Genomic DNA, 24,243 nt, shown 5'->3' on the forward strand with positions numbered 1-24,243 from the left:
CAGTTCCCAATCCACTGGAATGCGGCCTTCTTTCACCACCACATTGCAGATCTCTGTCATTCTCTTCACACCCCAACTTCCCGCTGCCTTCAACATATCACCCACAACTCCCGTCGGCCCTCCCGCTTTTCTATTCTTCATTGCTTTTATCGCTTCCTCAACTTCCTTCTCGGTTATCTTCTCTGCCGGTCCTAAAACTGGGTTGCTCTCTATATTGCCATCCCATTCATTCTCTGCATTTAACAGTATTTCCATATATCTCTTCCATCTTCCTTTAATTCCATCTGGGTCCACAATGATTTGTCCCACTTCATCCTTCAAGCAACTCACCCCCATCACATCACACCTCTCTTTCGCTATCTGCTTTGCAATCCTGAATACCGCTCTGGCCCTCTTCCAAATCCAAGCATTCTCCGAACATTTTTCTACATGCCTCCTGCGCCTTTGCTACCTCTTTCTTTGCAGCCTTCTAACTTTCATGCTCTGCCTTTTCTGCCCCCATATCCTTAGCCTTCTGCCACTCCTTGAACTTCTTCCTCTTCTCGTCAATCTTCTTTCCAACTTCATCATCCCACCACCATGTTTCCGAGTGCCTCGGTGGTCCTTTTGTCCATCCACATACCTCACCAACGGCTCCCAACAGACTATCTTTCATTGACATCCAACCACTTTCAAGCTCAACCACATCATCCTCTTCCATACTCAGCCTCTCTTTTAATGTCTCCCTCACTGTCACCTCTTTCAACCTCCACACCTTCATTCTCGGTTGGTACTTCACCCGCTGAGCTCTCCTCGCACCTTTCACCCTTATGTCGCAGACAACCAAGTGGTGCTGTGAAACAGCCTCCTCCCCCGGGACCACCTTTGTGTCCCGGAGGTGCCCCCTATCTCGCCTACACACCAGCAGGTAATCAATGGTTGTCGTCGACGACCCCCCTGACGTGTATGTAACAAGCTTATTATCCTCTTTCTGGAACTGAGTTTTACAAATCAACAAATCAGCTCCATCAGCAAACTCCAAAATCCTTTCACCTTCTCCATTTCTCACACCATATCCGTAACCCCCATGAACTCCCTCAAAACCGTCCATACTCCTTCCCACATGTCCATTTAGGTCTCCTCCAACCACAACAACTTCCTCATCTTTCACGTTTTCCATCAGCTTCTCTATAGCACACCAGAACTTGTCCTTCTCTTCATCGCTCCGATCAACCTGCGGAGCATATCCTGAGATGTTCACCAAGAGCTTTCCAATCATCATTTTCACCATCAACCTTTTATTCACTCGTCACACTCACCACACTGTCTACAAACTCCTCAGAAAACAGGACACTCAACACCATTCACGCCCTCCGGGCACCCTTGCCACACACACACTTGTATTTCTGTCCCTGCCTACCCTTCACCATTCTCACACCACTTCCCTTCCATCTCGTCTCCTGCACACAACATATGTCCACTCTTCTTCTGACCAATACTTCCACCACTTCTCCTGATCTCCCTGTCATTGTCCCTACATTCCATGTCCCAAACCTCAGAAACCGATCTCCACGTCGGGCACCAGACGTTTCGTCGTCATAAATGGAATGATTTCCACCCTTGCTTCGATCGGGTTCCCCACCTTGTTTTGACGAGGGAGTGGGCTCCCCCACGGGGTACTTCGGGCTGTACCCTGCCCATATGTAGTCGTAATTGTCATGGTTCTCTTTTTGAGGCAATGTTTTTATGGCCGGATGCTCTTCCTGACGCCAACCCTTTGTCGCCTCTTACGACACACAGGGATACTGTGTACCTATTCTAAACCGGGGTACACACCAGTGGAACAAACTTTAATCACAACAAAACAAATATAGTTTGTACCAAATTTGGTCGCAATCCCATCCGCATTTTCGGAGAAGTGTCAAGGGTTTACGGACGGACTGACGCACCATCGCATAAGCTCCCCTGAACTTCATTCCAGGTGAGATAAAAATGTGTGTGAACACAGAGCATGAGGCACTGCAGGTCTCTCTCAAATTACCACCTGTTACTACCAAATCCCATCCGTCGCTTCACTGACGGGAATACCGACGAGGATGAGGAAGTGAGTATGTTCTCAACTTGCATTTGGTAGGGGCACTTAAAGGGGAAAGGGGTTCTCCACTTGAGTTTGGTAGACAGACTTGAGGGGCAAGGGGTGCAAGTTAGGTGGACTAGGTTTATGTTTACAGAGTGCAACTTTATCGATTTCCCCTTTCTACCTCATGTAGGTGGGGTTAGTTTACCCCTTATGTCAGAGGTTAAGGGTGTAGTACTGGTGAAAAATTGAGAAAACTACATAGGTACCTTTGAGGCCTTTACACAAAAACAGTCAAGTTAATATCTAATTTTCAGTTTTTCTTGAAAGATATAATCTTGGCTTTAACTCAGACCAGTTTCAACACTTCGTCATATTACATGCATATAATTTGCATAAATTAGACCGTCAATAAAAAACACACATTTCTACTTCTATCTTCTGTCACCTATCATTCTTTTCACATAAAACTTGGTACATGTATTATACATGTTACTCTACTACCTGATGAGGATTTTGTGAAATTATATCAAATGTTCACTAATTAGCTAATTATGCCAATTACCAGATAAAACTTGGTTGTCCTTCAATAAATCCACAATGGCTACTCCTGTAAACAAAAGCCTTCATTTTAAAGGAAGTGATATTCTGAATATCCTGTCCAAATTTCAGCCCAAAAGAATGATGCAAATTTAAAGTTATAACAAATTTCATGCAAAATATATTTCTTGTAAATTGTGTGTAAAGATAACAATAATTAGAGGTACTTCTATGACCTAATAGCATGGTTCTTGTTTATAAGACTAAGGAAACTGTTCAGGTAAAAAAAAAAAAAAAAAAATGTTCACCAGTACTACACCCTTAAGGAGGGTCAAGCGAGGGAAAGCCATGGGGGGTGGGGGTGGAGGGTTAGCCTTAGCCTCCTACATTTATCAACTTTTTTGCTGGCCCTTGGATGGATGCAAAACTGGACGGCCCATCTTCCAGCATTAGTACAGGGATGAACGACATGGGGGACATTCAAATAGCCAGAGTTCAAACACCACGTACCATTAAGAGATTTTAACATTAACTTCCCTCGAGAGAGATTTGTACTACAGCTGCTGCCACCCTGCACCCACTATGGAACTGGAACTCTCAGGCTGTACCTGTCTTGTATTTGAAACTTTTGTCAAATTTAGCTAAAACAGAACATGGTTATTTGTATTTTCTTGTGTAAGTATTTTAGTGCTTTAACATACAGAAACTGTTGCAGCCTGGTGCAAATCAAGGAATTTTGAGCATCCCAAAACAAAATAGCATTCAGACACCGAGGTGGCAATGGCCAAAGCAAGAGGGTGTGCCACCATATTGCTTTGGCTTTTTTGGTTTTGATGAGCATTCCCTTATATATTTATCTTCAAAATGGGTGTTTAAGTTTACCCAAATACCCAGTTTTTATCCATGCACTCATAGTATGCATACAATGTTGTAGGCTGCCAGGTTTTGTGGTTGACACACATACTGACATTATAGACTAGCCGAAACCCGTGGAACATCCACGGAAGGGAGGATGTGGTGTATGGATAGAGTGTACCATTATGGATGGCATAGGGGATTTGCTTGTCCGAGTAAGAGTTAGGAAGAAAGATGAGAATGAAGAGTGCGTATATGAACAACGATCGCCGACACCGGCACAAATGCATGCTCTGGATTGTCCACTTAGTGGACGGCTTGCTTTCGCCTTCGCCTGTCCAATCAGCGGACGGCTTGCTTCGCCTTCGCCCAGCAGACGCCAATACGATGGCGTCGTAAGATGGCGTCGTATCGGCAGTTAATCGGATGCTTTTGGGCCCCAACGTCAGCTAATTCAGATCGAGTATGGCTGTACGTGATAAACAGAGCACGGTTCGTAGATCGTAAATCCATTAGTGCCGTGGGCATCGGGTCACGGGGTGCGGCGTAAAAGGGATAACAGTTGAATCCTTACGCTATTATTATATAGATGTCATAACTTTCCAAAGACCCAATTTTGGAAAACCTGGTATCAGTATAAAGCTGCATTGTGAATTTCAGGAAATAAGCACATCTCTTATGTTAAGGTATAAAAAAAAATTAAAAATCGAAAACTTAATATGTTTTGTATGTTTGGGATGCTAGTCATACATCATGTTACATAGAATATAAATTTTAGAAAATGCAGATGGACCTAAATATAATATACCATGTAAATCGAAGAATTATTTCACACGATATATTATTTGCCATAATATATTCATTTTATTATTATTTTTTTGTATACAAGATCGAGGCTCGTGAAAGAGCGAACATTAATCACACAGAAAGACAAACAGACACACAAAACAAATAACATCGGGAGCGATAGACAAGATGGGGAGAGAGGGGGAAGGACACAAACACAACATTTGAGAGCAGGGACCGAGAGACATGGAGACATCGAGAGAACTGTGGGAGGGAGAGGGCTTTGGGGGGGAGGCATGGGAAGGGGGGGGGGGGGGGGTGGGAGAGGTATAAACATATGGACACTGCCAAGACTTCCAGGAAAGAAGTTGGAATTTCAAACAAGGTGGATCTGGGGTGAATTAGTGGGGTAGAAAAGATCAAGGTTTTGGATGGGGGAAGATAAGAGATGGTGGTGAACAGCTGTTTTGAAGACCTGGAGGGAGGAGTGTGATTGAAGTGAGTGTGGGAGTTTGTTCCAGAGGCGGGAGAAAAGAGGAATGGCCATTAACAAAGAAATAAATAAAAAATGAACATGTTCCACAATTCAACTGAGCATTTCAGGAAGTTGTGCTATGACATTTTAGGGTACCTACACTTCCGGAATCCTAAAACTCCAACCGACATGTTTTTGAAATGTTTGATACCAGGTGGGCTATTTTATCTTTTCCCAGTTTGGAATCACTAATTAATTAACAAAAATATTTACAGGATGCAGGTACATATATTTCAAGGTGTTGTGGTAAATTTATTTTATTAAATTCAGAAATGTACAAAATTAGTTATGAATTTCAATGTGATTATTTATCATTTTCAAGTAATGTGTACACCCTTTTGCGATATTCCCAAGACCATTTTCTGTCACGTTCCACCCATAATTTTTCCAACAGCTGCTTGAATCTGCTCAGGTCTTCAATGTTTGCTGAGTGAGTTACATAAACTGCCCTTAAAGCCCCACAAGGAAAAAAAACAAAACAAAAAAACCCACAGGGTGAGGCTCATCAAATCATGACACTTCCTCCAGTGTGGAAAAGTGTTCAGCCATTCTGAGACGTGCAGACCCGTGGGGAGACGCTGCATCATGCATAAATTAGCTAGTATCCTTGGCCAGAATCGACCATAGAGCACGACCATAATTTGCACCGTTTGCATTGCCAAAGAAAAATGGCCCAAACTTCATCCTGCCAGGTTGTTTTACACAAGACAAGCTACATAGACATATCTTTAACCTCACCCTCACTCATTTTGTTTTGCAACGATGGCATTTACACATTGGATTAGAATCTAATGTTCCCCAACTTTTTTCACTGTGGCCCAACTGGCTTTTGACCTGACATTCTGACACGTCATGGCCCAGTGGGGATCATAGCAATTTTTTGAAACCAAAGAAATGTCAATATGAACCACAACTTCATTCAATTGAGACCGAGTATTTAATGGAAAAATATTTCTCATTTGAACGATTTCTTTGTGAAATGAATTAATGCGAGTGAAATAAAGCAAATTTATTGTGACAAAAGGTCTTGCCAGAAATTTTTAGACCAGAACATCAAGAAAATCAATTGAAAAGGCAAATGAAAACTTCAGACTTCAAGGCTTTTCCATAAAAATAACAAATATTTATTTTAAATTAAGAAATGAAACTATTAACACATTGCAATAATAACCAGGAAAATAAAAAATATTTGAAAACTCATCTCCAGGGTGCTTTGCTTGTGGGCTTAGTGTGGTCAGTTAATCAGGATATTCAAGTGTACTGCGCACTTCTGGCAGAAAGCACCAAATTTGTCATTGAGGTAGCCAAGGTGTTAAAAAAAAAAATTGAACTGGGAGCCACACGAGAAAATAACCTTGGAGGACATAATTTGCATAATTTATGCTATATGTCCCTCAACGACGACATAATTAGCATAAATGGTGTTGCTTAGCGGTTAGGGTGCCGGCTTGGGATCCTAGGATCCTGGGTTCGAATCCCGGTCTCAGCCTGTCATCCTTCCGAGGTCGGCAAATTTGAGTACCAGCTTGCTGGGATGAATGATCCCGGTGTGTACCCCGGTTTAGAATAGGTACACCGTATCCCTGTGCATCATAAGAGGCGACTCGGGGTTGCCGCCAGGAAGGGCATCCGGCCATAAAAACATTGCCTCAAACAGGGAACCATGATTGTCATGGGGCCCGCAAGGCTAACCCCCGCTGTTGTGGGGAAAATGGCCTTAAAACGATCATTCATTCATTCATTCATATTCAACGACGACTTGAACCGTTTCATAACTTTGGAAGTAATAAACAAAACTGCACAAATGAAACATGAAATAATATGAATTCTGGGGTCAGAAATTCAACTTTGTGACCTTTTAGTGCTTGGTGGTCATCTTGGACTTAAAATACAATATGGCGTCCATTGTGAGGCTAATTTACCCGCTAACAAACCAAAAGGACCAAACAAGGATTTACACTAATTTTGAGGCGTAGAATCGATTATTTTCACGCCAGTGTGACATCTCACCATTAATGCAAAACATGTTCAGACCATTCAACTTTCATTAAAATGTCTGGTTTTAGCGGGGTTTTTTAAAGCGTTTTTAACAGAAGCAAACTTTAAAAAAAATAGAGCTCCGTAGTATACACGGGTCATCTGTCTATCGAAATACCAAACATCCATACGATTCGACCGATCTCTGAGAAGTACCTAAAAGCCGAAAAACCATTAAGCAAGTTTTTAGGGCGCGCCTCAGCCCAGAATAGGTGGGGTGGCACGTCTATTCGTGACAAGACAACGAGACCTTGATATGATTGAATATCAGATAAGAAACCACTGAGCTATGCTCTGTACAGACAGACAAATGTACACCGATCACAAAAATAATTGTCACTTAATGCTTAAAGCCCATGAAAAATATTTTCAAATCAATTCCCAAATTTCACTGTTCTGAATCTGCCAGAACTAAGACTATTCCTCAACATTAGGCAGTATGCCCAAACACCGAACAAGTAGCAAAGTCGCACTATTTTCAGTGAGAGGTAACATTACTCGATAAAAGAACGTCGTCACTCACCAGTCAATAATCTACTTAGCACATTCACACTTACATAAGTAAGTGCACTTCAGTTAAGCTCGTGCACATTTACACACACGACACATTCTTGCATGTGCATTTGATCAGCTGTTGGCAGGCTGATGATACGATCGGTTTAACAACCCACACAGGCACCCATCTATCTTGATCCTTCCTCCAGCCGTAATCTGTTGGCGTAGCGTCTGGGCGACTTGGATCGGGACTGCACATTGATACTCCACATTGATAAATGGCTCGCTTCAGATGCTAATGTAAGGCATCCTTTGTTGGTGGCAGCCGATCAAGGCCTCCAACAGATTTCCAGCAAAACAGGTTCTGAAGCAGATATCATCAGCTTGGCGTTCTTCAGGTCCACTGCAATGGCTGGCAAAGTAGTGTAGCAATCTGGTAATTGATGGTCATCACCACATATTGGTGGAATGCTGATTGGTGGTCTCAGCGCCCTGGTGATCTCAATCAACATTCTGCATCATGCTGATGCTCGTGCCGTGGAATGAAGCAGTGGCGGTGTTTGATGTTGGATCATGATCTATGTTATCTCGCGCTGCAACAGTGAACAGACCGTTCCGAAGTCGTGGTGGACAGACTCCATCATTGTGAAATCTTTCTGCCACTGATGTCGCTAGCCACTCCTCAATGTGTAGAACACGCGAATATGACACATCCCCATGCGGTTCAGCTCCGTGATGATGGTCTTACTTCAAGTGCGCGAATGGACGTCAAGACCAATGTAGATTGGCAGCAGCGGTTCACGGGATCCATGGCATGAAAGTTGGCTTTTACTCCTTTGTTGAGCCACCGTGTTGAATGATACTAACTGAGCCACACTCGAGCATGGTTGATGGTGATGGTGATCATTGTCAGTATTGATGTCCGTCCCGTGCATAATCATGAAGAGTTGCGTAAGTAAACGCGGCGGTACCGATTGTTTTTGACAACCCTGGGGAAAGTGCCCTGTGAATTTAAAATTCTCATGTGACAGGATATCACATCGAATAATTTTCGCTGCTTTCATCAGTGTCATTGCATCTAAGTCGGCCGACTGCTTCAACGTCTCTCTGACCATAATCCTCAGTGTGTTGTCAAACAGAAGAACTATGTTCCTACCATCAAACTCAGGCTTGCATTCAGGAAAGTGCTCCAAGATCCTTTCCTTGAGGCGCGTTTTGTGAACATAAGCACCGAAGCCAAATTGCTGTAATCTGCGAACATAGAGTTCGTGGAGCTCTGTCAATGCAATTGAAGTCTTCCCACCACGGGTTTCATTGTCAATATATTCTATGAGTTCAACGAACACTCGGGATGTCACTATATTCTCCTCTGCTTTATCATCAGATTTCTTTCGTTGGCAAGCCCTGAAGCACGTGTACAGCTTGGTGAGGCAAGCTTTATGATACTTGGCCTCAATGGCAATGAGGTCTCCACCAGCAAGGCAAGCGAGCAGAGTTTAGTCTTCAAGTTCTGTTGCCATCAGTCGAATTTTGTCATCTGCCTCCATAGTACAGAAACGGATCAGATCACTATTCATGCCATCCTGGCAGAATAAACAACGATTCGCATCAAAGCACATGCGCCTCGGTCTCCTGGATGGTGTTGTACTCGTTGATGGAGCAACAGCACGACGTTTTTTCTTTGCCCGATCCAACTTTGTGGTATTGAACTTTAGTTTGCAAGTCTTGTGCCAACGAGCACATTTTTCCACGAGAAGTTCTGTGTCACTTTCAGCGAATGGCAATGAAACTGGCATCTATCCGATCTGCCTGACCTCGTCAACATTCTTCAGAAAGCTGGTATACGTTTCTGCCACCGACTCAGGAGATGCAGCCGGCCAGGACACTTTAGTGCCTCGCTTGTTGTTGTTTGGCCGACGATACAAAGCTCCCAATTGACTCCTTCCACCTACTGCATCAGGGACCTGGAAAAAGATAACTACAATTGAAATAATCCATCGATTTTTCTCACCCGTCTCGAGGCATGGCAAAAAGCTTTCAAAAGTATTTTAAACTAAGCTTTTTAAACTTTCAAATGTACATACTAAGCTATTTATCGTAAAAACATGATTATAGACTTAGTACTTTTAAAATAATTAAAGGTGATTTTTTGAACATGTTATAAAAAGACAAACTGCGAAGCTGACGTTTGAAAATAAGACCAAAACAAATCAAGATGAATGATTTAAACTAACTAGGGCATTGCCCGTACGTGGGTGCCCGTTCCTTGCCCAAAAAAAAAAAAAACGCTACCCGTACGCTCTACCCCGCCCGTACGCCCGTAAACAAAAAATAACAACGCTCTTCGCTTCCGCCCTTCGCTCTGACTGAATTGGGAGAAATAATGCGCATAAGAAATCGAATTACGTACCGTAATGGCGGTCAGCTCGTAACGCGCACACTGTCCGGAAGTTCGCATATCGCATATCTATCTATCTATCTATTAATGCCCATTTATTCAATTATCGCCAACGTATTTTGGCTTTTTGCAATTTAATCGCAAGGAAAAGTAGAAAGAGAAGAGGGAAAAAAAGAAAAGCCTTGCCTTGCTGCAAACAGCTGCTGCAAACAACAACAACATGGAAGGCTGCACTGTCCGGAAGTTGGCATATCGCAGTTACGATTATTTTAGTGTTAATGGCCAATTATTCAATTAGCGCCAACGTATTTTGGCTGTTTGCAATTTAATCGCAAGGAAAAGTAGAAAGAGAAGAGGGAAAAAAAGAAAAGCCTTGCATTAACGCATTAACGCTTGCATTGCATTAACGGTTCGGCACACGTGATAGCTCGCTGCTCTCTGATTGGTTGAAGCGTTTTTTGGACATAGCTCGGTAGGTACTTGTCCGATTAATTACAAACCTTGAAAAGGCACATCCTCGGGTCCCCAGCAATATACCTGGCAAGTTTCAAGTATATCGGACCCGTGGTTGTCGAGAAACAGCGGTCACAGACAAACACACAGACACACAGACAGACACACAGAGATTACTGGCATTATAGATAGATGAAATAATGAGATGCAGTTATCCGATATCTTTGAGCGATCAATATGTACTGTTCATCAATTTTTTATTCTGATTTTTCCGAGTTTAAATTAACAAAAAATATTAAGACAACTATTTATGGAACATATACACTGGGCTCGTGTTAATACTGGCAAAATTTCACGTCAATTTTGGGGTGGTCTAACTCGGTAAACTTTGACAAAATATCCTTACGTCACATTTTTGAGTTGGTCCAAATTGTAACCTTTTGACAGAATATTTTCTACTTCAGATTTTTTAGGGTGGGTCCAACTATGTGAACATTGACAAAATTTTCTTAAATCATTTTTTAGGGTGGGTTTCAACTCAGCAAATATAAAATTAAATTTTCTTGCGCTTGAAATTTTGTACCAGGTGGCCCATCAAGACAAGGTGAAAACTTTCCGACTTGACATCAAAAAAAATTATTGCAGATATATACATGAATCAGACAATAAAAAGTTTAATAACGATATATTTTTCTAAAATAAATGAAAAAATGGTAGTTCCCGTGAGTGGAAGCACTGCATCAACAGGAAATCTTTACATAAATCTCTCCAAATACTAAATATTTTAATTTGTGATCAGATAATTTACACACTATATACTTAGATGAAGAGTTTTGTTTGGTAAGCCTACGAGTTGATTTCAGAAGTAAACCACTTTTTTATAATAACCATGTGCCCCTGCAAACGCAACGTCAAAAAACGTGAATGTGTTGCAAAAAAATTGGCACATACAACTAAAATAGAATTAAGAATAGCACAAGGATCAACCTCACACCATCAGACAGTGCCAGCGCAAAAAAAATTATTCTGTCAAGACTATTAAGCAAGGGTTTTAGGGCTTCAGAATGTTTTCTGATGACTGAATCTGTCAGACTACAGAAACAGCGAATGAATCTGATCGAGAACCGTCGTTTTAGTTCAGATTCACTCAGACAGACCAAAAAAAAAAACCCACAAACGCAGTCACTAGTTGTTCAGACTGTTCTACCACTCCATTCCATCATTATATAATAATAACAATAGCAAATCTTACCTGTTCTGACTGCTGAATCATCTTGGGATCATTTTACTGTTCGATAAACATCGAAGAAAAACGAAGATTTGGTTTGAAATCCTTCGTTCGTCCATCATTTTGTCCGACATTCTTCATTACTCCAGCCTGGATTTGGATGAATAGGAGCACGATTCGGCTGGGCCACGCCCAATTCGAGCGCTTGTTAATAACATACTGTTAATTAGTACAGAAAGAAAAAACTGAGGTGGCTCCCAGGCTAAAATTGTTCTATGGGTTTTATATTATTATTGTGCAAAATTTCATGCTTTCTGCCAAAAGTGCACGGTAATATCATAACTGACCACACTAGCTAACACAAAACATTGCAGTATCTGCCAATTGGAAGAAAAAAAAAAACCTCAAACCAGTTTAACCTAAAGCGACTTTAATGAGATGTTCTCCTGAATTTTCTTGCACCAGTTTCCAAATCCGAGGTTCTGTTGTAGAAAGCGCACATCTCGGATCTGCCTCACATTGAAGGTGGTTCCGAGCCTTTGTCTTCAGCTGCACCAACGTTGAGAAGCCCGATTCACAAATAGTGGGGCAACTTAGCATAACAATTGTGCATTTTGTGAGGAAAGCACCAAATTTGGCACACTAGTAGACTATCCTATTATGAACAGATTTGGATATTGGGCCATCTCAAATTCAGCCCCTGATGGCTGTGGCAGCCATTTTCCAAAATGGCCGCTAGCAGTTACTTAATTTCACAAACCCTTAGTGTACCAGTCGTTCAAAGGATAATACTAACACTAACATTGGTCTGAACATTTATTAAAAGCTGAAGAAAAACATAACCTGTAGCCACCTCAAGTTTAAAAATAGCTGCCATTTTTCAAGATGGCCACTAATTATTTGTTGTACCGGACGACTCTCTCATAGAAATTGATCGAGTTGTCTGATTTAAATGATTTTAGTGTCAATTTGCCAATGTTAGACTATTCTAAAACATAATATTTAAAAACTTGCATGCCACTAGAAAATCAAAGATGGCCGCTTTTTTTCAAAATGGCCACCATTCATGGCATCGAGTTATTCACATACTAGTGAACATCTGTTTACTGTTTGGTATGATATCGAAATTGTTCTGAATCTGACAGTCTCTGTTAATGTTCTCTCAATTTTGTGAGCACTCTCCCTCACACACACACAAAGCTGTGCATTCAAGTGCGGCCTTTTTGCACTTGCAACGCTTCACACAGCTCTTCTTGCACTTGCACGATACTAGCTCATAGCAGGTGTGGGCTGCTTTGGGTAGCTTCGCCCAGTGTGGCTCGTACACCCCCTCGTCATTCTTGACCCAGCCCCAGCTGGTTGGAGGCAGCTCTGGCGTTGGTAGCAGTGTTTGACCCCACACATGGCCTCCTTGGTAGGCCGCCCTCTTCGTATGTGGGAACTGGGGTCTCCTGCGCAGCACTGTGCCTGGCAGTTACGGGTCCTGTGGTGCGATGTGCCCGCTTGTGCTTGATGCAGTTAAACTTCAGCATCTGGGCAATGGCAAGTGCTGCAGGGGTTGTGTCTGCCATCTGATCCATAATGCTGGGACCCTCTAGGACCATGCTCACCAGGGCAAGCAGCAGTGATGGTACAGATTCTTCTTGGCATCCTTCAGGGAATCCGTTGAAGGGCTCAGCTTCTTCAAACATGTGGCGGCGCACGGTCTGTGCAGCACGTGCAAGCTGGACCACATCATTATCACTGTCCAGCTCACAGGCTTTGATGAGAGCAGCCCCAACGTCTTCTTCAAATACCAGCAGGATGTCTCTCCCCTTTGTGTGTGCGCGCATGTCAGGGAACTGGGTAAGGAGTCTCTGCTTCAGACGTGTGGAGTGGACCCTTGTGTCGAGCTTAACCCCTAGCTGTTCCATTCTGGACTGATAGAGCTCTACGAGATTAGCTAACTTGAACACCTGTGCTGTCTCATCTAGCCTAGCTTCTTCTACATAGAGGACCAGTTCGGCGAAGACAATACCTGATACTTCTCGCTCCTCGTCTTTGTACTTGGGTCCCTCAGACTGGGCCTTTCTAACACGGTTGTGCAGCACTGATAAGCACTTCTTATGGTACTTGGCTTCCTGGGCGACCATGTCCCCGGCACTGAGTCGACCGAGCAGTTCTGTGTCTTCAAGAAGGGCTGCCCAGTCTCGAACTTTACTGTCCATTTGAAATGTTGCAACTTCGTGAAGACCATCGGTTCCTGCAGGTTGTCTGCAGAAGAAACACTGGGCTTCTTGGGCCTTCTCTGTACTTGATGATCTTGAATGAAATCTGGTGCGTTTGCACGCATCTGGTACGTCATGGATCTCTCTTCCTGTCATGAGTGTTCGCTTTTCTGCTCTTTGCAATTTTGTATTGTTATATTTGAGCTTGCATGTTTGATGGTACAAAGCATTGTTTGCAACCATGGCCGCTTCAATGCCATACCCTTCATTGAGTCTTTCCAACTGAAGTGTTCCTGGAAGTTGTCCAAGCTCACTGAATCTGATCAAATTGGCTGCGAGTGAACTGTACCCACTCCCAGAGTCTTTTCGCTTGGACTGTGAAGGACATGTCAGAGACTCCGCTTTGTCCTCTTGGCAAATGATACACAGCTTCCAGTTAGTCTGAGTTGGGTGCGTTGATGTTGATGGGACAGGACGCTCAAGGCCAACCAATTGGAAGCTCTTGGACATGGTCAAGTTGTTCAATGTTACACTAGGCTATATCTTCTGTTCATAAGCAACCACCACCATTAGTCTACATGCATCTTCTGTTCACCAGCAACCACCACCATCAGGACCTGCAATGACAATGTAATTGTTAACACACACATGCCCACACATACATAGACAGAATCAAGGGTCGATTTTCTCCTGATATAGTTGTCAAAGTTCATGCACCAAAGCACCTTTTGGGAATTTAGAGGGTAGGATAAATTAGTTATGAATTAAACCGGTTTTCTCCTAGCCCACAGTCATAAATACGATTGCCACTACTACCAGGTGCCAAGCCAATAGTGCTATGTATGTTTATCATTGGTTTTCATTCAGAATCTGTGTCTTAATTAGACTAATTAGTCCACTTAAACTTTTTTTTTCTCAACCAAATCAAATTGTCACTTTCTTTGACCATTATTGGACCTTTATTAGAAAATAAACCTTCACTGTCAACCTGCATTCCTCTCCAGTAAAGCAGATATGTATCATAACAGTAACCGCTGGCGGCCATTTTGAAAAATGGCTGCCATAGCCATCAGGGGCTGAATCTGAGATGGCCCAATATCCAGATCTTTTCATAATATGATAGTCTACTAGTGTGCCAAATTTGGTGCTTTCCTCACAAAATGCACAATTGTTATGCTATATTTAGCTTAGCTGCCGGACTACATGGATTAGATGGTGGCACAGACACACCTTCCAAACTTTGTGCATCAAATTGGTAAGTTGCCACACAACTGCATCCTCTCACACCTCCCCCCCCCCCCCCCCTTATATTCATATTCTAGACAACAACTTTAACTATTATTGCGTTATAACTTTTTTCAAACTGTACAACTTTCCATTTTCTCAGTTTACCATTACACAAACATCTACCAAACTTCATTATATTCTAAAGGAGCAAGAAGGTTCAATTGCAAAACCTAAAAAGTTTTTCCATCCAGATAAACTGAAATGCCAACAGCAGCCTTCACATCCAGTCCAGGAATCTGCAAAACAAACAGGAATTAGGAATTAGATTTCACTCTGCCAGGAAACAACGAAAGAGGGTAAGAGTACATGACAGGCCCGTCAGCTTGTTGGTGTCATCACAAGTTCAGGTGAAACACAGACAGTTAATCATCATTCAAAGGCCTTTTGAAAGAATTCAGCAAAACTTAAAATGCGAATAAATCTACTTATGTCCATACTACCTCCTTTACAAAAGTGTATACTGTATATGAAATGAGAAGTTCATACTTCATGTCCACACGAGTTCAACCATGCCACATCCATCCTGTGAAATGTCTCCATACTTACCTGACTAATGTGCAAGGTCCAGCTGAATCTGGACAATGCACCTGATAGGTGTGCTGGACTATCCAGGTGAAGGCAACATCTCATGCCATTCGTTTTTAAATGCATCGGTGGAGTCATGTTAGAAAACAAATAAAACTTACTCTTCACACTCTTTAGTGATGGTGGCAATGTTTGCTGAAAGACAATTTTGTTGTACTTTAAGAATGAAACCCAAGCTTTATATCCATTCCCAAGAATGTTCCGAATATGGCTTACTGTGCTCAATGCCAAATACGTCAAGTTACTCCAGGATGGAATTGGAGACAAGACAAACCTCTTCCCTTTACAAGGTGTGAGGTCCGATGGCACAAAGTTCCTGCTATGACCATGATCCTCCTCCACTCCCCTCTGTCCTCAAACTACTCCCTCCACCGTCCACTTATTACGTAACACTGAGATATTGTGGGGGATGGGTCAACGCATTGTATACAACAAAGGCCACATTTTAAATATATAACTTAAAGGAATAAGTGTAATCAGGTCAAAGAGATAAATGTTTCTCTGCAAGACTCCAGTTAGGTACGTGACTATCGGCTGCTGAGTAGCGCGTCGCTGTGGCACCACTACCTGTTCTGCCAGCGATCTCGGCTGTCTGCACAGCCCTCTATTCTATCGCTGCAGAGATCGTATTTGTTTTTCTTAGATGAACCGGAAATACTTATGACGTAGTTCAGATTTTCCCTTTTGACCTCGTCTTCCAACCTTTATTTTCCGACTTTGAGAAGTCGGTGAATTTATTGCTGCAAGTTTGGGTTGTCAAAACCATTCACTAATGGTTAAATTAGTCAACACCAGTTTATATCGTTCTGAAACCAATTTATTCTGTTAGTTTATATATTTATCCACATCTGGTTTTAATATTTAGTTAATTTGAGCACCGAAACCTTGTGTTTGACGATAATAATAAAACGTGTCGTGGATGGAAATTCCAAAAAATGGCGTCGCGGTGCATCGTGCGCTCACAGCTCATGCACCTCATGCATGTCATGCATGTATAAATCACACGTTTGTGTTAATTAATTGTTTAATTGAAGGAAAGTTTATATCGTTCTGAAACCAATTTAATGTGTTAGTTAATATATTTATCCACATCTAGTTTCAAAATATGCTCTTGCAGCTGATCTCATCTGTGGAGATCTAACCTTGTCAATTAATTATGTATAAAGTGAATATTGATGCGATTGGTTAGAAATATTCTTTTCTAAGGGATCATTCCAAAATTATTTTAAGTGGGGTGCATTTTTACATGCAAATGTTCAATGAAGGAAGCTACAGATATATTGTTCTGTATATATTGACATGGTAATTTACTATTAATTAGTTAATAATTAATTAAATTATTTATTAATTAATTACATTTTAATTAATTTCACATCACTTTTGTTGCCCTTGTAAGCTTTCAAATGCTTATTTCGAGATATGTCTAAAAACAAAGAAGTTACAGCATTTTAATGTGCATTTTTCAAGAAAAAGCAGACAAAAGGTCACAAATTTTTCCTTTGTTTCCATTGATCACAAAGGACCAAAATTGCGCATAGTTGGTAAATGTCAAAATGCTTTAACTCAATATTAGACCTAGGGACAATGATGTGGGTATCATTTTAATGGTATTTTCATGCTCTTTCCAATGTGACCAGTTGCAAAGGAGTTCCTTGTTTTTGAAATTTGTCACGTACCTACTATGCCATAATCCATGTGTGTAAGAAGAAGAAGAACACGCGGATTTTCATCAGAGTTCGAAACAAAGACCAAGCAGGGTCGGTATTTGTGGGATCAACACATTTATGATTTAATCATTAGATCGACTTCATGTGATAATTATACACAATTGGATAAAATTACGTAAAATAGAGTTCTGATGCTCTAGAGGTCAAATTAAAGATCGGTCGACATCGGCCTTACCGTCAGTGGACCACGTGTCGCTTAGTTAAAGTTACGAAATACGCCTTTGTTTCTCAAATCAAACATTTCAGCAGTTTAACACTTATAAAAGGTATTACGAGGAAAATCACTTCCAAAACGCCTCAACTTTACACAAAGATAGTAAAACTTGGACACCCACCGCCATTTGTTCCTCACAGGACTACACCGACTAAAGGAACTAGGAAGTGACGTTTACATCCCGCCAATTTATTAGTTATTGTTGTTGTTTTTTTTTTGATTGTTAGTTTTTTATTACCTCCACCTGAGTGTTTTTACTTGGAACCACGTATACAACAAGAGGAAAAGTGAAGACAATAAATTAAAACGAAATATTAAGTCCAAGCGTTGGAGGAAGCATCCAGTGATAATGACGAATGTCCCAATTTGAGGATAAATTATTTCAGTCACTCAGTGAAATAATATGCCTTGGAGTCAGGTTTAATGGACATTAAATAAACGTCAGGTTATCAATAGGTTTGGACATTAAAAACTCATTGTGTGCAGCTCCTGCATCGTGGATGGATGTCTGCACCTTATTCGAAGAAGCATGAGCCAACCATGCTTCTGAATAGCACCATCTTTATGTTTATATCGGTAATGCAATAAAAAGTGCTTCAATGTGTTCCCAAACGTAGTAATTTGTGTAGCGACCTGTTATTTGGCGGCCAATGCGGTAAATATAATGTGTAGTGTTCTCCAGTCACAAACGATTTATGAGCGGTGTATAATCACGGAAATTGATTTGTTTTTTGAATTATCACCGAATGGTCCAGAAGATTGTATGTTGGTAGAGTTACTGTGGTTATCAGTGTAGTAGTTGGCACGTTGCCTTTTTGTTGTTGCAATGGGCGGTTCTGTCTATCACAGGTTGCGTGGCAGCCACACACACCTATTGCATTTGTCAGGTGCTGATTGACCATGGCAGCAACCTTCTCACCCTTCCTCCTTTGAAGAATTAAGTCGATAAACTTGTATATTGAATTAATGTGGTTAAATTAATGTAGTTACATAAATGTGACATGATGGGCCAAATGTTCTCTTCTTATGCCAAGGTTCCGTGTTTAAATGCCCTTGAACTTCCGAGGGTGTACATCTAACGTTTGTTTCAGCTCGGCTGGATCTTTTTTTATTTTTTTTATTAAAACATCCAATGAAATATACAAGGTGCAGTATTTTATTTCAAGGAACCTTGTTTTCTTTTAAAACGTCGGTTTGAAGTGCACAAGACATGACAGAGGAATTAATCAAAGCAAGAGATAGAATTCATTGCCGGGTGTTGGTGATGACGATGGTGTACCGATTATGGCAGCTTCCACGTCTGGTCGATCTGCTTCCCTTTCCATGGATTTCATCTGCAGCCTCACGGAACTGGGAGATCTACGGAAAGCGTATGAGCAACTATGCAAAGAGGAGGTGCATCGCTTACACGTTGTCACACACCTCGTTATTCCATTACCAATTACCACCTTTGATCTGGATATTTTACATTACCATTTTATTCATCTTCTCTCATCTTTGCTTCCACACACTTCAATTTTAATCAAATTTAATACCTACTGTCTTCACTGTCTTGTTTTCTCCAATTTTTTTCTCCTCACAGTCACAGCCATTTTTACACATCATTCTTCACATTTTTGTCGTTTTATTTAATTAATTTCTCAACTGTACACACATAAGTTTGTGATACAAATCTAAATACTAGTACCGACTGCAAAGCCGCAATGAGCCGGCGAAGCCAAAACCTCTTGCCACTATTTTACCCATCACCATGGCATCAGTAGGTTAGGTAGTTGGTAGTTGGTAGTAGGTAGGTAGGTAGTTGGTAGTAGGTAGTTGGTAGTAGGTAGGTGTAGTAGGTACCGCACCTGGTAAGACTTGGTAAAAGAGAACAGCAGACAGTCCTCCCCAATGGCAATACCTGCATACAATACAATAAATGTCACAAGAAGCTTAAGGAAGTAACTATACGATGTGCTAGCTTAAGGCCTATTTTTAACTGGGCTTAACATACGTTTTCACAGTAAGTGTGTAGTCTTCTAACTTCAGTCGCTGTCAGGCGCCAGGGCTGGTTCTCTGACTCTCCGGGCACGGCAGCTTCATCCACCAGAAGACGTTAGCTTGCAGTGATTAATTCGGTGAATTCCATCTCAACTTCGGATATTTCCGGCCGTGAAAAACTATCCGTATTTCTAAACTAAATATGTAAACCGCTTATACCATATTTCTGGCCATGAAAAACTATCCCGTACGGCCGCGAGATTTCTAAAAAATAATTCTTCGTCAATTTTAGAATATTTGACGCCGTTTTCACCGTTCGAAACGCGTAATAATAATTGGTTCTGGTGCTTGATGACGATTTTCGTTGAAGATAACGAGGTTGGTCTTAACGTATTTTAATTACTAATTAGAGGTTTCATGAGATTGTGAATCAAAGAACGACGGGTGAAACAAACTTCTATTGAACTTTTTCGCAATTGTTTTATGCAAACTTCCGCATCCGGTCGATGGCGCCCATCATTGAGCGCTTTCATTTTCGAAATATTTTTGCAAATGCTCGACTCTCATTGGGTCCGGTGTTTGGTGACGCGTTTTGTTGAAGATAACCAGGCCCGTGCGGGCCGATGTTGGTCTTAAATTATTTTATTAATACATCGGAGGTGCATAAGATTGTGAATCGAACGACGACGGGTGAAAGAAACTGCTAATGAACGTTTTAAATTTGTTATGCATACTTCCGCCCACGCAAGATGGCTGCGCCCACTGCGCTTCGGATTCTCGAGCCAAGGCATAATCAGGTTTTCAACATAATACGTACTCGTTTATTGACAACACCGGCTTTGCCGGCTATTAATCAATGTCGTAATGTGATTTACTACAAGAGCGTATGTTCGTGGATGGATGTCTACCACTGGATGCATCCACGCCGTGAGAGGAAAATATGCTGGAAACAGCCACGAACTACCCTGCCATGGCCACTATCTTTATTCCACAATGCCTTTCTTTTCCGAAAACGTTCTCAATTTCCACGAATCCTTGTATTGAAGAAGAAAAACATGAGTAATTAAATTTGCTTGTAAATTATGGTAAATGGCATATTTTTCCACATTTACTCAAGTTATGACTAGTTTTAACTTTTTTGGCTGAATGAAGTGCTTTTTTTGTATACAAGGTCGAGGCTCATTTAAGACCTAACGCATAAAACACAAAAACATAAACATAAACAGAAACACATATGAAACATAATAAAGAGAGCAGGATACAAGGGGGGGGGGGGGGGGTGAGAGAAGCACAACACCAGTAGTGAACACGGACATTGGGAGATCTGTGAAAGGGAGAGGGCTGGGGGGGGGGGGGGGGGGATACACGGGATAATAAACAAGATGAACACTATAGGGACTTTCGGGAAAGAAAACAGGGAATTTGAAGGAGGTAGATTTAGGGTGTTTTAACAGGGGTAGAAAAGATCAAGGTTTTGGATGGGGGAAGATAAGAGATGGTGAACAGCTGTTTTAAAGACCTGGAGGGAGGAGTGGGGTTGAAAAGAGTGTGGGAGTTTGTTCCAGAGGCGGAGTAAAGAGGAATGAAAGAGTGAAGGTGAATAGAGAGCCTTGATTTTGGCAGTTTCACCAGACGAGGGTTGCTGCCAGATCTTGTGTGACCTGTAGTAATATTTTGGGGGACAGAGCACAGGCAGAACAAGGGGAGCTTTGCCCGAGAGGAGTCGGTAGAAGACAGAAAGACCACCAACCTGCCTACAGCGAGTAAAAGACCCTCAGAATCAGCTTCAGCATAGGAGATAGCAATGATTCTGAAAGCTTTGGTTTCTACAGCGTGAAGCCGAGCTAGCTGTGAGGCAGGTGCGCCAGCCCAGAGGGCAGAGCAGTATTCCATCAAGCTGCAGACGAAAGCTTTGTATGTGGTGAGGAGCCCAGGTGTGCCAAGGAAGGACTTTGCATGGCGGATGATGCCCAGCCAGTGACTGGCTTAGGAGGCCAGCTTGGAAATGTGGTTTTCCCAGGAAAGATCACGGCAGATAGTGAGACCCAAAAGCTTGAGTGACAGAACTTATTGGAGAGGATTGTTGAGAAAGTAGATGGGAGGGTTTTCCAGACGGTCTTTTCGGAGAGACATAGTGAGAGTGTGAGATTTGTCAGGATTGAAGGACATGTTCCACTTGTTTGACCAGTTTGTGCTTTTGTCCAGGTTTGCAGAGAGTGAGGAGGCTGCAGACTGCCGATCTCAGGGATTTGGAATGGAGCGGCAGAGAGTGGAGTCGTCAGCAAAGAGATAGAGAGGATTTTCAAGAGAGTCAGAGAGATCATTGATGAAGACCAGAAAAAGCACAGGGCACAGAACACTACCTTGGGGAACTCCAGCCTGAACAGGAAGAGGAGATGAGAGAAATCCATTTAGAGTTTATTTCCATTAGAATTCCATTTGGTTTTGCTCATCCATTGGGAAGAGATACCTTCAGCTGGCGAAAGGGAATCCTGGCTCGTGTTGAAACTTTAAGAACAAGCAATAAATTTTGCAATCCTCTTTGTTGTGCTTTGCACCCGTAGTGCGGAATAGGTCTTTTTAGGATTTCCAGGAATTCCAGATTTCTCATGAATAGGTTGTAGGTAAGTTCACCTTGCCACCACCTGGTGTGATAGATATGCTTGTCTGCTGAATCCACAGATTGGTTGGAGTCTAGTTTTAATTTGACCTGCGGACCGGGGTCAATTACAATAGACATGAGGATGTTGCTCGACTTGTTGAATTGTAATTGACCTCATGTCCGGTGGAAGCTTTGAACATATATAAGCATAGTCTGTAAATGGCTTTCATTTGAGTTGATTAATTTATTTATTTAGTTGCTTGCTTGGTGTGGTGAAATGGCAGTTCCTGCTTGTCATTTTCAAAGACTATAGTATGACATTGTCAGGCTCAGAATTTAACCGCCGACCTCGCAGATGCAGAGCAGGCACTTTAACCACTATGCCACTTTGTCTGGCCTTGTACTGCTATTAGTCAGGTTCACTATGTTTTTTCGTTCAAAATCATGGTAGATTAGCAAACCTATACATTTTTGGAAACGTTATTACATGGAAAATCTGAAAATCAATGTTTACATTTGCCAATTCCGACCAATTCGATTCGACCAATTCGACCAATCGACAAATTCAATTCGACCATTCGACCAATCGTTTTGATCGACCATTCGATCGATTCGATTCGATTCGATTCATCGAATTCGATTCGATCGACCATTCGACCAATTCGATTTGCCAATCAATTTGACCGACCTTTGCTTGTGTGGAACGGACTGTGAAAACGATGCGGACTATATTGTCGGATACGACACACAGGACAGTGATGAGGAACTCTAAATGGCATATTCTGTAATCGTGTATGTTTGATGCCATTGACTGCCTGTGTATATTTTGTCATTGACTGCCTGTGTAGATGTGAAGTTATACTGACTGCATGTGTATATATGATTTTGCTGACTGCCTGTGTATGTTTGGTGATATGAATTATTGTGACACATTTTGATGTTATTAACTGCCTGTACAAAATGATAACATGTATTTGATTATGCAACTTATCGCGAAAATAAAGACAGTATTTTGCAATTCAAAACCTTTGATTCGTGTCTTACCATTCCCCATAGCACTAATTTGATACTTTCATTGGATTCCTTGTCCCTGAAAATATAGGTTTAGTATATTTTAAAAAGTTTTTAGGGTAATTAGAGGCAGAAATAGAACAAAATATGTATTTTACAGTGGCCATTTTGAAAATCCAAAATGGCCGCCATACAGGTATCTCTCCAAATGTAAACATTGATTTTTAGTTTCCTTATGCTATAACCTTTCCAAAAATGTATAGGTTTGCTCATTTACCATGATTTTGAACGAAATATAATTTATTGACATAGTGAACCTGACTATATAGTTTTGTGTTTTCATTTCCATTATTTAAAAAACATGAACCCCTCTGCCTGTTATGTTATTTCATCTTTAACTCTTCTTCCATTGGCTTTTTCTTTTTTTCCCCATCACAGGAAGATGTTACGCGAGCATTAGACTTGCTTGTTGAACGCCGTGATCCTTTGGAGGCAAAAATGGATTCTTTACGTCGCATGCGGTGAGAGAATGAAGAACGAGACTTGCTGAGGAAGGTAGAAGTATCACGATGGATTATGTCAATCTCCGTCAGTACACATGCAGTACGATTGATTAAATGAACACGACGCTTATGGATGCTTTGGTGTAGTAGCCTGTTTGATAGGGCTGAGTTGTGGTACTCAGGATATGTTGTAGTACTACTACTACATAGTCATGGCCAAGCATTGTATGAAGTATCATTACACCACGCATGTGGAGCGAAAAGCACAGTTAAGTAATTGATTTCAATTAAGTAATTGCAAGTAATTGAACAACTTGATTTCAATTGAATGTTATATTTTGAACACAAATTGGAGCATTAACTTTGACTGAATTTGGCCTGATCGCACATGTACGTAATCTTACTATAATTCACCAAATGTCTGTCTGTCTGTCCATTCGAAGGGACCATAAAAACTGCTGAACCGATCGCAAAGATATTTTGGGTGGATAATCCTGGGACCCCCAGGAGTAAAATAGGCTATTTAGTTTTCCCAATTTCAGCTTTAGTCTCCAGCATTCTCAGGTTTGGACTCGCGCATAACATCGCGTTTGCATGACGTTCATTGTGACGTCTTCTTACGTCGAGCAACGGTACCCGCCCTATGGGCGGGGCTTCAATTGGGAGGCCCAAATGAAAAGGCTAAATATCGGAAATTGAAGCCTTTTTTTCTTTTAAACGATTTATATAAACATCCGTCATGCG

The 24,243-nt window shown here is 41.5% G+C and overlaps 3 protein-coding genes across 4 annotated transcripts in view; 1 reads left to right on the forward strand and 2 right to left on the reverse strand.

The window, feature by feature from the left end:
* The window catches only part of SUB1 (SUB1 regulator of transcription), a 991,845-nt gene that overhangs the window by 967,427 nt on the left and 175 nt on the right, over positions 1-24,243 (reverse strand). The gene's annotated exons all lie outside the window — the stretch shown is intronic.
* LOC137422061 (uncharacterized) lies at positions 5,767-17,563 on the reverse strand. Of its 2 annotated transcripts, XR_013622620.1 has the most exons (4): positions 17,525-17,563; positions 15,048-15,113; positions 11,408-14,207; positions 5,767-9,268 (listed from the first exon to the last, which is right to left on the reverse strand). XR_013622620.1 is itself a non-coding variant. In XM_068108778.2 (3 exons), the coding sequence occupies exon 3, from the start codon at positions 14,098-14,100 to the stop codon at positions 12,718-12,720; it is 1,383 nt and encodes a 460-aa protein (XP_067964879.2). In that variant the 5' UTR covers positions 14,101-14,207; positions 15,048-15,113; positions 17,525-17,563; the 3' UTR covers positions 10,814-12,717. The 2 variants fall into 2 exon arrangements, 1 of the variants encoding a protein (XP_067964879.2); XM_068108778.2 differs by lacking the exon at positions 5,767-9,268 and having other exon boundaries at positions 10,814-14,207.
* Positions 18,614-24,243, forward strand: part of COG4 (component of oligomeric golgi complex 4) — a 74,189-nt gene continuing 68,559 nt past the window's right edge. Inside the window, exons 1-2 of the mRNA XM_068108775.2 lie at positions 18,614-18,798; positions 23,435-23,517. Of these exons, the coding sequence (XP_067964876.1) occupies positions 18,688-18,798; positions 23,435-23,517 (194 nt within the window). The 5' untranslated portion in view covers positions 18,614-18,687. The remainder of the gene's footprint in view (positions 18,799-23,434; positions 23,518-24,243) is intronic.

This window comes from Myxine glutinosa, chromosome 2 (assembly GCF_964187855.1).
Source record: "Myxine glutinosa chromosome 2, kmMyxGlut1.1, whole genome shotgun sequence".
NCBI lineage: Eukaryota > Metazoa > Chordata > Myxini > Myxiniformes > Myxinidae > Myxine > Myxine glutinosa.

Excerpts from the sequence above, each read along its gene's own strand:
- LOC137422061 (XM_068108778.2), bottom strand. The coding sequence starts at position 14,100 with ATGTCCAAGAGCTTCCAATTGGTTGGCCTTGAGCGTCCTGTCCCATCA.